Source organism: Papio anubis, chromosome 10 (genome assembly GCF_008728515.1).
Source record: "Papio anubis isolate 15944 chromosome 10, Panubis1.0, whole genome shotgun sequence".
Lineage (NCBI taxonomy): Eukaryota > Metazoa > Chordata > Mammalia > Primates > Cercopithecidae > Papio > Papio anubis.
Genome location: NC_044985.1, coordinates 117137802 through 117152632, shown reverse-complemented (window position 1 = coordinate 117152632; position 14831 = coordinate 117137802). Strand labels below are relative to the sequence as shown.

Sequence of the window (14831 nt, the reverse complement as noted above, 5' to 3'; positions counted from 1 at the left end):
ACCTCCTGGGAAGCTGGGTTCAGGTGCCTGGGAACTTGCCTTACGAGAAGCAGAACAGTGCTTGTGAAATCTCAGGGTGGGCTGGCAGCACAAGGAGGATATTGCTTCAAGCAACTCAGCCTATTCTGAATTGCTGAATTTCTAGAATATTCTATGGAGTTAATGAGACCAACTGGCTTGAGAGTCAGAGACCACAGTCTCCTCCTGAGACTGTGAACCACACGGTGGCCTGCAGAACCTTCTGGTTAGCGTCAGCAATGAGCCCAGGCCAGAAAGGCTCTTGTCACCAAAAACTGTCGCTATAAGGAGGTCACAGTGTGACTGTGTGGTAAGTTGTCTAGAGGGGCAACGCAGGGACCCACAGTTTGTGGATCACACAGACGGACTGGCTTGGGTCCAAACAGCACATGTTCTTTCTCTACTGGATCTTCTTCCACATCAGTCGGGGTATAGATTTCTCAACATCTGACAGATGGCGGGGACCCTGTGCCAACGGGCGGGTCTGGGATCAAGCTGGGGACACAGCAGTGTGTGTTTCTCCAGGCAGACACATGGCAGCACGGCCAGGATCACGAAGCAGCCTCCGCAACTGGGGAGTTGGCTCCTCTGCTCACACGCGTGCTGTGTGCCGGGCCTGGTGCTAAGGCCTGTCCCCAAAACCTTTCACCTTACCCTCATCAACCCCGTACCAAGCAGGTGCTCCCAAGATCCCCATTTTCCAGAAGGGAAGTGTGCTCACGGTCACGTGGCTGCACACTGTCTGACGGCAGAGCCCATTCGTGCCGGCAGCACACCCTCCCTCCGGTGCCTAGCCAGAAGAAGGTGGGGTGTGGCCAGCATCAGGACCATTCTAAGGCTGTCCTGAGACAGCTGGAAGTCTGAACTGCCTCTCTGGGAAAGGACTTCCTTTCCCTAATCAAGTTTCCCTGGATAGGTAAAAGCAGCTGTTGCCTATCCTGCCTCCAATGTCTACAGGATGCTCTTTCCGGAAATCTGCCAGAGCCCAAGGTGGCCCACATCCTACCATCTGGGTCCTGGTAGAACCTCTCTTCATGAGCATAATTTGGGCATTGAAAAAAGCAGAAACAGCATTGTAAAGATGGCTGGAATAGGAAGAGGGCCCTTGGGGTTGGGCTCAGAGGATGGACTTTGTGTGTGTGTGCAGAGCTTGCCAAAGGACTATGTCTAGGCCCTGGGGCTGCTCCCCAGAGCTTCAGGATGTGGGTTTGGACGGCGGGGAGCAGCTTGGGAGTCAGGTCTGACCTGGTTCCGTGCAAGCCTGCCCACCAAAGCCCCAGAAGCCACAGGGCTCTGGGACAATGGCTCCTGCTCTGCAGCCTTCCGAGTGACCTCTAGCCTGAGACTCATCAGCACGGTCCAGTCCAGCTCCCAGGCTCCTCCAGCCTTTGGGCGACTTTGGGATGCTTTCCAGTTTCCTGGGACTCTTTGACCCAAAATGCACCCAACACTTTGAAAGAGGACCAGGTGATGGAATACATATTAGGGGAAAACTGGGCCAGGACTCTTTGCTCCCATGTTGCTGAGCACATGTGGAAAGGTGAACCAGGGCCAAGACCCCCAGGACACAGGGATGTGTGAGGATCCCCTAAAGGCAGAACAGAGCCCAGGCTTGGCAGAAAGGAGGCAATAAGTGGTGGTTCTTTCCTGTCTCCCTCCCTTCTAGACCTGAAGGTTGAATCTGTTTTGAGTAACAGTAATAGTTTCTCCTAAAGTTGCCTTTTAAATATTACCGTATAGGCTGGGTGTGGTAGCTCACACCTGTAATTCCAGCACTTTGGGAGGCTGAGGCAGGTAGATCACCTGAGGTCAGCAGTTTGAGACCAGCCTGGCCAACAGGTGAAACCCTGTCTCTACTAAAAATACAAAATCAGCCAGGCACGGTGGCTCACGCCTGTAATCTCTCAGCACTTTGGGAGGCCGAGGTGGGCAGATACCTGAGGTCAGGGGTTCGAGACCAGCCTGGCTAACATGGTGAAACTCCGTTTCTACTAAAAATACAAAAAATTAGCCAGGGGTGGTGGTGTGACCCCGTAATCCCAGCTACTCAGGAGGTAGAGGCAGGAGAATCGCTTTAACCTGGGAGGCAGAGGTTGCAGTGAGCCGAGATCGCGCCATTGCACTCCAGCCTGAGCAACAAGAGCAAAACTCTGTCTCAAAAAAGAAAAAAAAAAAATTTAGCTAGGCGTGGCGGCAGGCACCTGTAATCCCAGCTACTTGGGAGACTGAGGCAGGAGAATGGCTTGAACCTGGTAGGTGGAGGTTGCAGTGAGCCGAGATCTCACCACTGCACTCCAGCCTGGGCAACGGAGTGAGACTCCATCTCAAAAAAATATATCTATTACTTTATATTATCTTAAGGAATCAGTTTGTCTTTCATCACTCTCCTACCCTAACCTTCCTCTAACCCTGCTAATATTTTTTACATACAACGGTGCTTAGAACATGCCAGCGAGGCAAAGAATTAAGACCTGGCCAAGCTATCCTCTTGTGGGGCTGGAGGTGGGGGATCATCACCCTCCACTCCAAGCCATGTGTTAAATCAATCTATTGACTTTGTGGCACACGGCAAAGCTGGGCAGGTCTCTCAGGCCAGCATAAAGGAACCATGGCAGGATTCTCATTTGTTTTTGATTCTAACAAAGGGGAAAAGTCATTCACAACAAGCGGCTAAGAATGGATATATTATAATCCAGCTGTCACTGGTATTACGATGTTCAATTTGAGATTAAAAGATAGGGAATCCTAGCCTGGGCTGACGGTTCATTTGACCATCTTCTGGGAGACGGAAATAGTATCAAATTCCTAACAATTCATTCCAAGGATAAATAGAAAAAGCCAGTTGATCCCACGGTGACATTTCTGTCTTTATGTCTCTCCTCAGCATCATTCTTTGGCTAGGATTAATCCTCAGAACTCCTGTAAGATGGGCACAGAGGGGTGTGGTAGATGCAGAGATAAGATGCTCACTTTCTGTGCAGCCCTCGAAGGGAGAAAAGAGGAAGGAAGTGGAAGGCTGGCGAGCTAGCTGAACATGCTAGTTCCCTCTTCAGCAATAACCGGTGAGAAACTTGACACAGAAGGCTGAGACGCCCAGGAAATGGAAACCCCACCAGCTACTCACTGCGCTTCCTCCACAGCCACAGGCTTGACGTAATAATCACTCGAGTAGAGAACCACATTGGCCACCTGTTCCACTGCAAGAGGAAGACGGGAGTCAGGTGGTCAGCACTGGTCCCCCAACACATGCACATTCCCTGCGGCCTCCCAGGGTGCACGCTGGTCTCTCCTCTCTGATGATGGTTTCCCTCCACTTCCCAGGCTTGGCTTTCTCAGCCCTCAGCTTCAAGGCTGTGGTTTTGAAGTTCTGTCTCCAGGTCATTTCTGGTCACCCATAACCTGCTCTGTGTCAACTCCCACCCATAGCCCAGTGCCTGCAACTCCCAGGCTGCAGCTGCTGGGAGACTCCTCCTTTCCTGTGCTTAGCCCCATCTAACACCCTCCATCTTATTTCATGAACATTGTCCTTCCCGTCCTCCAAGAGACTAGTTAGAGGCAGCACAGGACCGATTGGTGGGTGGAACGCGGTGGATAGGAAGGTGGGCCTGGAGCCAGGCTGTTTGGGTGCCAATCTTGGCTTAGCCACTAACTGTGGGGTGAATTATTTAGCTATTCTAAGCCTCAGTTGCCCCATCAGGAAAATGGGGGTAATAACTGCATCTAACTCATAGGGACGTTGTGATGATTAAAAAGATGACTTTTAATCACCTTTAAAATTAAGTTTGAGGATTAAAAAAATAAATAAATAAAGGCAGGGTCTCCCTACATTGCCCAGACTGGTCTTGAACTCCTGGGCTCAAGGGATCCTCCCACCTTGGCCTCCCCAAATGCTGGGATTACAGGGGTGAGCCACCACACCCAGCCAAAGTTTGAGGATAAAGAAACAATTTGTGCAAGGTATGCAGCACAGTGCCCAGTCTATAGAAAGCAATTACTATTTTGTTTTAAAAAATTTAACAGCTATCTGGGTACAGTGGCTCATGCCGGTAATCCCAGCACTTTGGGAGGCCGAGGCGGGTGGATCACCTTAGGTCAGGGGTTTGAGACCAGCCTGGTCAACATGGCGAAACCCCCCTCTTTACTGAAAATACAAAACTAGCTGGGCAAAATTGGTGCACGCCTGTAATCCCAGCTACTTGGGAGGTTGAGGCAGGAGAATGGCTTGATCCAGGCGGTGGAGGTTGCAGTGAGCCGAGATCACACCACTGCACTCCAGGCTGGGCAACAGAGGGAGACTCTGTCAAAAAAAGAAGGAAGGAAGGAAGGAAGGAAGGAAGGAAGGAAGGAAGGAAGGAAGGAAGGGAAGGAAGGAAGGAAGGAGGGAGGAGGAGGGAGGGAGGGAGGGAGGGAGGGAGGGAGGGAGGGAGGGAGGGAGTGGAGGGAAGGAAGGGAAGGAAGGAAGGAAGGAAGGAAGGAAGGAAGGAAGGAAGGAAAGAAATGGAAGACAGACAGAGTGGACTTGACGGCAGGAGGACACAGGGTATGGAGGGACAATGAAGACAGCCACTTGGAAAGCACGGTGGATAGTTTATGGATTGGAAACCCATATCTTAGCCCTGGGGCAATGGGAGGTGAATACCAAGATGGTGGAATGGAATAATAAATAAAAGAAATTGAGGCTGGCCTTGGCAGGTGGCTCCCATCATGTCTTTCTCGTAAAAGAGCCACGTAAGACCATCATATATGACCCCCTGTGCTTTGATGCCCTTTGAGCTTAGTTAATGTGTGGGAACAGCAGGCAAAGGCACCTCCCCTGTAGGATATGGCAGGGTCAGCCATGACATGATGGCCATTTGAGCCGAGACAGTCACACTTCAACATTTACAAAGCGATTCCACATGGGACCTCTCCTGAGAGCCCCACAAAGCCTGGGAAGGCAGACAAGGAGCCCCTGCTGCAGATGCTGGGATCACAGAGCCCACAGCAGGAATCCACAAATTAGGCCTCACCCACGACACTGTGCTGCACCTGTCAGCAATGCCGAGCACTGTGGGCCCCTCCAGGAAGGCATGACCATGGAAAGAGATCACTTGTCAGGAATTTTGTTCCAAGACAAAAGCCAGCCGTAAGTGGGCAGGAAGTTGACTGAGATGACTTGCAAGGCCTTTCTCCCTCCACAGTCCTGCTGCCTATGACGGCAGAGACAAGTAGCCAGTTCCAAGGACCCAGAAGGGCCTTGTCAGACCAGAGAAGTGACCCCTCAGGAAACAGGATCAGAAACTCTAGAAGACTGCCCTCTACTTTTGAGAAGAAGGTCCTACCGAATGCTTTAATCTTCTTCACGGTCTTCTCTGTGTTATTGGTGACAGTCACGGTCACAGGGATGGGTTCCCCATGGAAATAGATCTGGAAAAGTCAGCAGACAGGTCAGAAGAAGAGAACAGATGTGGTGGTGTCTTTAATCTCACAGCTTTCTAGATTCATCTCAATCCCTTTCACTAGATGAGAAGCGGCAGAATGTAAGGAAGATGAAGTGATAGCAATGCGTTTCTTCCAAGGAAGGGCCCGAAACACATTCCACCCACCTGTGGGAAGCTAGGGAGGGGGTGGAGTTCCAGTCACCCCATGGAGGAGGCCAGGGCTCAGGAGGTGATGGGGGCAGGATGAGTGACGTGAAAGGAAACCACTGGGAAAGCCAAGTGCTGGCATCCCGCCCAGCAGAGCCCGTGTAACCCAGCCCCTGGGCACACCCACACACGTGTATGCACACACAGCGCACACACGGCTGACTGCTGACCAGAGGAGCCAGAGGCAGCCTCGGCCAGCAGCTTTCACCTTTTCCCACCATGACACCCCTAAGAGATGACATCACAGGTGACACCGCCATCCCATATGGTTTCTGCAAAATTTAAATTTCCCAGGAAGTGAAGAATTTGCGATATCACAGCTATTGATGCTCCATGGTGAACAAGGCCAGTGGAGGTGGAGAGGGCAAGGATAGCTGGGGGGCAGGTATGTGCAAAGCAGCGCCCCTTCCTTCCCCAGTCCCTCGGGACAGCCAGTAGGTGGAAACCCTCCACTAAGGACCATGCTGACCAGCTCCAGGCTGTGAAAACAGGCCAATCACTTACGAATGTTGGTGCTTTATCCTAAAAACAAGCTTCCTTGCAAGGCACCCACGTAGACAGAGGCTGGGGCTGGTGAACAGGGGGTGTGGGGCCTGCCCCCAGGCCTGCTGCCCTTTGGGTAGTAGCGATGGTAGGTGGTTACCTCTTTGCTGAGAGAGACCGCAAGCTGCAGGGGCTTGTCAGACATGAAGAACTGCCAGGCCGCCTCAGCTCGGGGCTGGGGACCCATCTCAAGTGGGGCATGCTGTACTTTCCGGATCAGTAACCGCACGGAGCTCCTGCGGGGAACAGCCACAGACAAGCCAGGGATTGGCACCCAGGCCGCTTCAGGGAGGCCTCTGTTCTCTCCCAACCGTCACATGGGGATTCTCCAGGAACACTCCACATGGAGATAGGGTGGACGGAAAGAGGGCAAGGACACTGGTCAGAGCCTGAGGCAGCCCTGACGGTGGGAGAGCCTGGGGGTCTGGTTTCTGGTCCCTTCCCTGGGGGGAAAGCTGTGGGGCCAGGCAACGTCCCAAGGGCCAAGCTTAGCCTCTTAGGCTCCATGGGCTCCTGGCTCTGCCTCCTCTCAGAGAGGCTGAGGTGTGAGGGCATCAAGGACCTCATGGAATAGCTGCGATATACATGCAAGCTCCATTACTGCAGCTCACTCTCCTGCGCCTCCAGAGATGTGTACATGGGGCAGGAGGAGACTGGGTGAAGGGCCAGGCGGAAACCTTGTTTAGGTAAAAAAAGAAAACAGCACGCGGGTGGGAGAATGGGAGAGATGGAACGGTAGGCTTAATGGTTGTACAGTTCCTGCTCAGGCAATGAGAAAGTTTTGAGTATAGACAGCAGTGATGGCTACACAACATTCGGAATGTCCTTAAGCCACTGAATGGTACATTTAAAAGTGGTTAAAATGGGCCGAGCACAGTGGCTCACGCCTGTAATCCCAGCACTTTGGGAGGCCAAGGCGGGCAGATCACTTGAGGTCAGGAGATCAAGACCAGCCTGGCCAACATGGTGAAACCCCGTCTCTACTAAAAATACAAAAAAAAAAAAAAAATTAGCCAGGTGTGGTGGCGGGCACCTTTAATCCCAGTTACTCGAGAGGCTGAGGCAGAAGAGTCGCTTGAACCTGGGAGGCGGAGGTTGCAGTGAGCCAAGGTCACATTGCACTCCAGCCTGGGCGACAGAGCGAGGCTCCACTTCCAAAAGCAAAATAAAATAAAATACAAAAGTGGTTAAAATGGCAAACTTCATGTTGTGTATATTTTACCACAAAAAACAAAGAAACAAACCAAAAACCTAAAGAAAGGAGAAACCTGGGAGTTTCAAGGGATTACGTGAGCCCTGGAGGTTGCTAACTTCCCTGTCATTTTCTTGTATTTTTTTTTTCCCAAAAATGATCAACCTTTGACCTCTATCCCACATGCAGATGGTACCCCAGCTGTGCCAGCCCTGTGGGAAGAGTTCTGTCCCACAGAGACAAGGTAAGGCCATTTCTTCTCTCCACCCCCACCGCAGACCCCTCACCTATTCCACAACCACACTCTTACTTCTTGGGGATTTTGTCCTCTTCGTCATCGGCGCTGTCTGTGGCGAATGCTTTGACCTCAAAGTCAACCCCACAGGACTGTTGGGAAGAGAGAGCAGACAGGCAGCGATTAGCGCCTCCCGCCCTGGGTGCCGGGCCAGTGGGCCACACCTCACGTAGGGCACGTGACGTGGCACTATCTCTTTTTGTCTTGGCCATGTCCTATTCGGGGTTGCACCATTTAGGGATTTGGAAGCATACTAACAGTGAAACAATGACAGTAGCACAAGGAGTGTGCCATGGGCCCAAAGCCCTCAGAGGGAGGGAATCCGCCTGCCCCATGAGCCCTCCTGCTGCCGTGGACAGTCATTTGCATCCTCGCTGTCCTTGCCTCCTGCCACCTTGCACACTTAGGTGTCCCCAACTGTGACCCCGCACATGTTATTGACTTCCACTGCCTACAGCAGGGGCCAGAGGTACAGGCACTCACAGGGCCAGCGCTGGGGTCCAGGAATCCCCTGATATAGTATGAAACCCTGACCCCCATGGTCACCTGCTGTTCAGCGGCAGCCTCATGTGGCCAGGCAGCAAGGCACCCAGTGCTGGCAGCTCGATTTTTTATTTTTTATTTTTTATTTTTTTGGAGACAGAGTCTCACTCTGTTGCCCCCAGGCTGGAGTGCAGTGGTGTGATCTCGGCTCACCGCAACCTCTGCCTCCCAGGTTCAAACGATTCTCTTGCCTCAGCCTCCAGAGTAGCTGGGATTACAGGCATGCGCCACCATGCGTGGCTGATGTTTGTATTTTTAGTAGAGTTGGGGTTTCACTATGTTGGCCAGGCTGGTCTCAAATTCCTGACCTCGTGATCTGCCTGCCTTGGCCTCCCAAAGTGCTGGGATTATAGGCGTGAGCCATCACGCCCAGCCAGCTCGATTTTTTAAAAAGAAACTCCACGTGGAATTTGGAGTGAAATCTCCTAGTTTTTAAATTAAATAAAAAGACTTTTAAGCATTGTGTGGGTTGAATGAACACATCTGCCAGTGACCTTCCCCCGATTCCCAGTGTGTGAAGCCCCTGGCCCCCAGTGCAAGCCCTCGGTAACCTCCCTCATCTCTGCACGTTCACAGGTGTTGGGGAGCCAGAGGAGGGCACCAGCCTGCCCTCCACCACTGCCTGGAGGGGAAAGGAGAGCTGACAAAAATTACAGGAAGCCAGTTCTGTCCATGGTGACATATGAAGCACGGATTTATCGGTTCTGCAACCAGGGAACCATAGCAGTTCTAAACTCTAGGTGGAAAATAAATACGCATCCTTCCCTGCCATCAGCCAGCCATTGTTCAGCCACACCAGCGCCTGTTCTGCTCGCCCACCTGGGTTCCTCAGCTGTCGAGCCCCCAGGCCCCCAGGCATTCAGGCACTTCTGTCAAGCTCCCTGGGCTCAGGGCGCACCCCCTTTCCTGAAGCCCGGCAGCTGTGCTAAGACCTTCTCCTCTCCTAGAACAGGAAACAGGTGGTGCTTTGTTGGGCCTGTACAGTGTTGTAAAAATCAAGAAAGGTCACCTAAAAATCTGAATTTGGGGTCTCTCTTACAGAAAACTATAAGATCTAACACAACCAATTTCATTTCCCATTGTTCTGTGCCCCCTTCTTCTGTAATCACCTCGTCTTCCCCCATCTCGACTGCGCACACCCCACCCCATTTTCCTGGACCAGTAGCTTCGAGATGTTCTGAAAGTTGGATTTGTAACATAGCCCAGTAAACAGACACAAACATCTGAAACAACTCTCCTGATACCATATTCAGCTTCACCATGTGTGACCCACTCTGAGATTTTCCAATCCATTCCGTTTTGTTCTATTCTATTCTATTGTATTCTTTTTTTTTTTTCCAATGGAGTCTTGCTCTGTCGCTCAGGCTGGAGTGTAGTGGCGCAATCTCAGCTCTCTGCAATCTCTACCTCCCAAGTTTGAGCGATTTTCCCACCTCAGCCTCCCGAGTAGCGCACCACCATGCCCAGCTAATTTTTGTGGGTTTTTTGTTTGTTTTTTGTTTGTTTGAGATGGAGCCTTGCTCTGATGCCCAGGCTGGAGTGCAGTGGCACAATCTCGGCTCACTGCAACCTCCACCTCCCAGGTTCAAGCAATTCTCCTACCTCAGCCTCCTGAGTAGCTGGGATTACAGGCAGCCACCAACATGCCTGGCTAATTTTTGTATTTTTAGTAGAGACGCGATTTCACCGTGTTGGCCAGGCTGGTCTCAAACTCCTGACCACAGGTGATCTGCCCACCTCAGCCTCCCAAAGTGCTGGGATTACAGGCGTGAGCCACCGCACCCAGCCTGTTCCATTCCATTCCATTCCATTCTGTTTTTTAAAAACGCCATTTTGGATCTACAACATTGATTTCACAAACCGCTATCAGGTCAGATGCCCCAGGACAAAAACACTGCCCTTGTCATCACCTATCACTGCCCAGCCCATAATCCAGCTACAGAACCTGCCACTCTGCCCTCAGTTGTATCTGTATAGCTCCCTTCCTCATGAATCCCAGATCCAGTGGCTTACGGGGCCTGAACCCACAGGTCCTGGCACCTCCCTCTCCTCCTGTCCCTACTGCCTCCTTCGACGCTGGAGCCCCGTCCACCTGCCTCACTCCTCTCTCACACACCCTCAGCCCCCAAATCACATGCTTAGCCAACTCAACTCCATTCTCAACTCTGTGGCCATAGTGACCGTTTGGAAAGTCAGCGCCTGTCATTCATAGCCTGCCAATGGCTCCCATCTCATTCAGGCAAAAACCCAAGTCTCTACAACATTGACAAGGCCCTTCGTGATCTGGCCACACCTTCCCTTCCACTCTAACCTCAGCTTCCCACTTTCTTTTTTTTGTTTGTTTTTGAGACAGGGTCTCACTCTGTCACCCAGGCTAGAGCGCAGTGCAATGGCATGATCACAGTTCACTGCAGCCTCTGCTTCCTGGGCTTAAGTGATCCTCCTACCTCAGCCTCCCAAGTAGCTGGGGCTGCAGGCATGTGCCACCAATCATGGCTATTTTTTGTATTTTTTTGTAGAGATGGGGTCTCGCCACGTTGCCCGGGCTAGTCTTGACTCCTGGGTTGATCCACCCGCCTCAGCCTCCCAAAGTGCTGGGATGACAGGCCTGAGTCACTGCACTTGGCCTCCTCTTCCATTCCTTGCTCCTCTCACTCAGGAGGCAGCCTCCTCACTGCCCCCGGAACACAGCAGGCGAGGTGTGCCCTCTACCTGGAAGGCTCTCCCCTGGGAGAGTGTGGCTTTCTCCTTGGCCTCATTAGAGGCTGGCTTTAAAAACCCTCAACACACATCCCACCAGATACTCCCGTTGCCTCTCACAAGCCTCTTGTTCTCCACAGCATCTGTGGCCACCTGACATGCCGTGTAGTTCCTTGTTATTTGGGTTTACCTGGTGCTCTCGGTTAATGTGCAAGACTCATGGGGGTCGGGACTCTGTGATTTTGTTCACAAGGATGTTCATGGTTAATAATTGCTGAAGATGAGTGATGGGTTCATAAAAGATCTTTATACTGGTCACTCTACTTTTGGGTATGTTTGAAATTTTCCATGATGAAAAGCTATCTTTAAAAGACTAATGGGCCGGGCGCGGTGGCTCACACCTGTAATCCCAGCACTTTGGGAGGCCAAGGCAGGCAGATCACTTGAGCTCAGGAGTTTGAGACCAGCCTAGTCAATGTGGTGAAACCCTGTCTCCACACAAAACACAAAAATTAGCTGGGCATGGTGGCACACACCTGTAGCCCCAGCTACTCAGGATGCTGAGGCTGGAGAATCACTTGAGCCCAGAAAGCAGAGGTTGAAGTGAACCAAGATTGCGCCACTGAGCCCCAGTATAGGCAACCGAGTAAAATCCTGTTTCAGAAAAAAATAAAAATAAAAAAATAAAAGGTCTATTGAAGGAATGAACAAATCCATGAAACCATGGCATTTCTTCTTGAACTAACCTTTCCTGTATCTTGCGGAGCTGGCTGCAACATCACTGAACAGGGCAAGTAGTCAGGAAACTGTGGAAAGAAACAAATGAAAAATCATTTATTTCAGAAGGGGCTGTTCCATAGGTAATATATAATCATGTAAAAATTAGAAAATAAAGATGATAAGCAAGAAAAAAACATTCACCTATACTCCTGATACCCAAATACATGTTGCTAACATAACCTTCCCAAAATTTCCTGCCTGTACACATAAATATGTATGTTTTGTCTTGAGATGGAGTCTTTCTCTGTCACCCAGGCTGGAGCACAGTGGCATGATCTTGGCTCACTGCAACCTCTGTCTCTTGGGTTCAAGCAATTCTCAGGCCTCAGCCTCCTGAGTAACTAGGATTACGGGCACACACCACCATGCCTGGCTAATTTTTGCATTTTTGCTACAGATGGGGTTTCACCATGTTGCCCAGGCTGGTCTCAAACTCCTGATCTTAAGTAATTCACCCACCTTGGCCTCCCAAAGTGCTGGGATTATAGGCGTGAGTCACCGCACCTGGCCACGCCTAAATATGTGTATGTGAGAAGACATTTTACAGAAATGGGACAAAGTACTGATCATGTTCTGTAGTCTGTTTACTCACTTCATTAATTCTAGTCCTTTTCAGAAAGGATTGTGACCATTTTCCCACATCATAAAATATAGTTCTGAATCATCTGCTTTAGGGCTCTAGAATATACATTTAACGTAGCCAGTCCCCTTTGCTGGCTACTGAAGTGGTCTTTACTTTTTTTGCCATTATAAACAATGCTGTAATAGATCAGTTTTAGCCAATTAATTATATAAGCTGCACTGCTAGAAAGAGAACCACATTTTTTTTTGTATTTTTAGTAGAGATGGAGTTTCACCATGTTAGCCAGGATGGTCTCAATCTCCTGATCTCAGAGAAGGACATTTTTAAAGGCTTTCAATACATGTTGACATATTGGCTCTCAAAGGTTATGTCACTTCAAACTCCCAGCACAGGTATATGGGAGCACCCAGGACCATATAACTTTTTCATAAATGTGATTTTGTAAAACAATTGTGATAAACATAGAATGACATCAAATTTACCATTTAAGCTATTTTTATGGTTCATTGGCATGAAGTATATTCACAGTATTCTGCAGTAATCACCACTATCTATCACCAGAACATTCTTCATCATGCCAATCTGAAGCTCTGTTCCCATTAAACCCCAACTCCCCATCCTCCAAGCCCCCAGCCCGTGGGAAGCACTATTCTGTCTCTGTCGGTATGAATCTGATACTCCAGGTATCTCCTGTAAGCGAAACCATCGAGTATTTGTCTTTTTGTGTCTGGCTCCTTTCATTTAGTATAACGTATTCAAGATTCATCCATGGTGTAGCACAGAACAGAATTTCATTCCTTTTTAAGGCTGAACCATGTTACTTTGGAAGTGTATATGCTCTTAAGACAAATAAACATGCTAATAAAGGGAATGGTAGCTTCCCCAACTGAGCTCACGCCCAAGACTTCAGAGAGTTTGCACACTGGCACCGTAGGTAGCCAGGTCTCAATGGATGAGAGACGGGCCCCCAGAAAGATGAAGATACCTCCTGTGATCCCCCAATCTGCAAGCAAGGGAAAAGATGACATCTTACTTCCCTAAGCTCTCCCGTCCCGTAGGGAACCCTTTCCTGCTGAGAACTCCCCAGGGCCGAGAGGCACTTCCGTGAGCTTGCTTTTTCCAGCTTAGCAAGCAAAGGAATAACACGTGCTCATGTAATTAGGGGGTCGGGTGAAGGGAAATATGTAAACGGTAGGTTGAAAGGGTGTCTTCAAAGGCTGAGAGGCTATTTTCAAAGACTTAAAAAAAGACAATCACAGACCATGCAATCTAGAATTTCTTTCAAGGGTGCAATTTCCAGGCCCGCGGATGTGAAGTTCTTCCTCTGTCCCCTTCCCTTTGCCCCCACCCACATGATAAGGTGCTGCGGGTGAAGGAAGCAGGGCCGGCTGGAGGAGTCACCCACCGTCAGCAGAAAGGGGTACGTGTTGCTCCCCAGCTTTTTGAGCAGGCTCTCTTGCAGCTTTGTGGGGGTGCTCGCGGCCCCCACAGGAGGGTACACCTGGACCCGGGAGAAGTACAGGTCCCTGCGGAAGGCCAGGCCGATCACATCAATGTCCTCTTGGCCATAGCGGAAGGCGCAGGTCAGAGTGACATACACTGCAAAGGAGATGAAGGCAGGGTTGGACTTGGCACTCGGCCTGGCACCCACCACCACTGATGGAGTGGGTAGCGGGCCCGGGTTTTCAACTTTTAGCATCTGGAAAGGATGCGGGTTGGGACTGGAGAGAACCCTGCCACCCAGCTACTCCACACAGCTCTGGAGAATCAGCCCCTTCGTGAGGGTTCACCACTCTAACCGGAGATCCTGGCATCTCCCTCCCAATTGTGTCATGTTGTCAGAATGGTAGGAATCTGCAGACAGAGGACCCAGTCCCCTCCATCCTGCCCGCCCCCTTCATTCCCTAGCTCCGTGGCCTCAGAGGCTTTGAGACAGTGCTGGCTGCTCACGTTCTGGCGGGCAGGATGTCTGGACGAATGAAGGAAGAAGGTAAGATGCAGAGGGAAACAGTGCTGGGCAGCCAAGCAGATGTGGGCCGGAGTTAATCGTGGGCTAAGCGAGGAGCCAGAAGGCTCACAGGCCACATGGAGAGGTGAAGTCCAAATTGAGAAGGCTCGAGTTCCAGCCTCCTTTTCACACTGCTCTGAAACATACTGAGCGTGCTCCAAACCCCCACTTCTGAAAATTCCACTTGTTGAACAGACTTAAAGTGCGCACCCAGTGGACTAAAAGAATTGTATGGAAGTTCACTACGCCTTCTAAAAAAGACACGAAGCATGCATCTCTCAAATATAAAGCGCGTCTGAGGTGGCCCCTCCAAGTGCTGGCAGCTGTTGGTTGAGAATTTTGCCTGTCAGCCTCAAAGGTAACTGCCCCTCGCTGCTGACTCAGAAGAAATGGTGGCCACTCACTTGCCCCTCATTCAAAGTCAGGACTAAGAAGGTGCCCAGAGACCACCCGGTTTGACAGCTGTCCTGTGCTGTGGCTTTCCCTGAGAACAGGCGCCCTTCTCTGGTCAAGGACATGGGCTTTCAGATGTCTCCTGGTCC

General features: G+C 50.7%; 1 protein-coding gene across 1 annotated transcript in view; it reads right to left on the bottom strand.

Moving 5' to 3' along the window:
• SAG (S-antigen visual arrestin) overlaps positions 1-14831 on the bottom strand; it is a 39961-nt gene that overhangs the window by 13803 nt on the left and 11327 nt on the right. The window contains exons 4-9 of the mRNA XM_021924151.1: positions 13687-13880; positions 11665-11724; positions 7691-7767; positions 6289-6424; positions 5340-5424; positions 3143-3215 (exon numbers count right to left, since the gene is read on the bottom strand). Of these exons, the coding sequence (XP_021779843.1) occupies positions 3143-3215; positions 5340-5424; positions 6289-6424; positions 7691-7767; positions 11665-11724; positions 13687-13880 (625 nt within the window). The remainder of the gene's footprint in view (positions 1-3142; positions 3216-5339; positions 5425-6288; positions 6425-7690; positions 7768-11664; positions 11725-13686; positions 13881-14831) is intronic.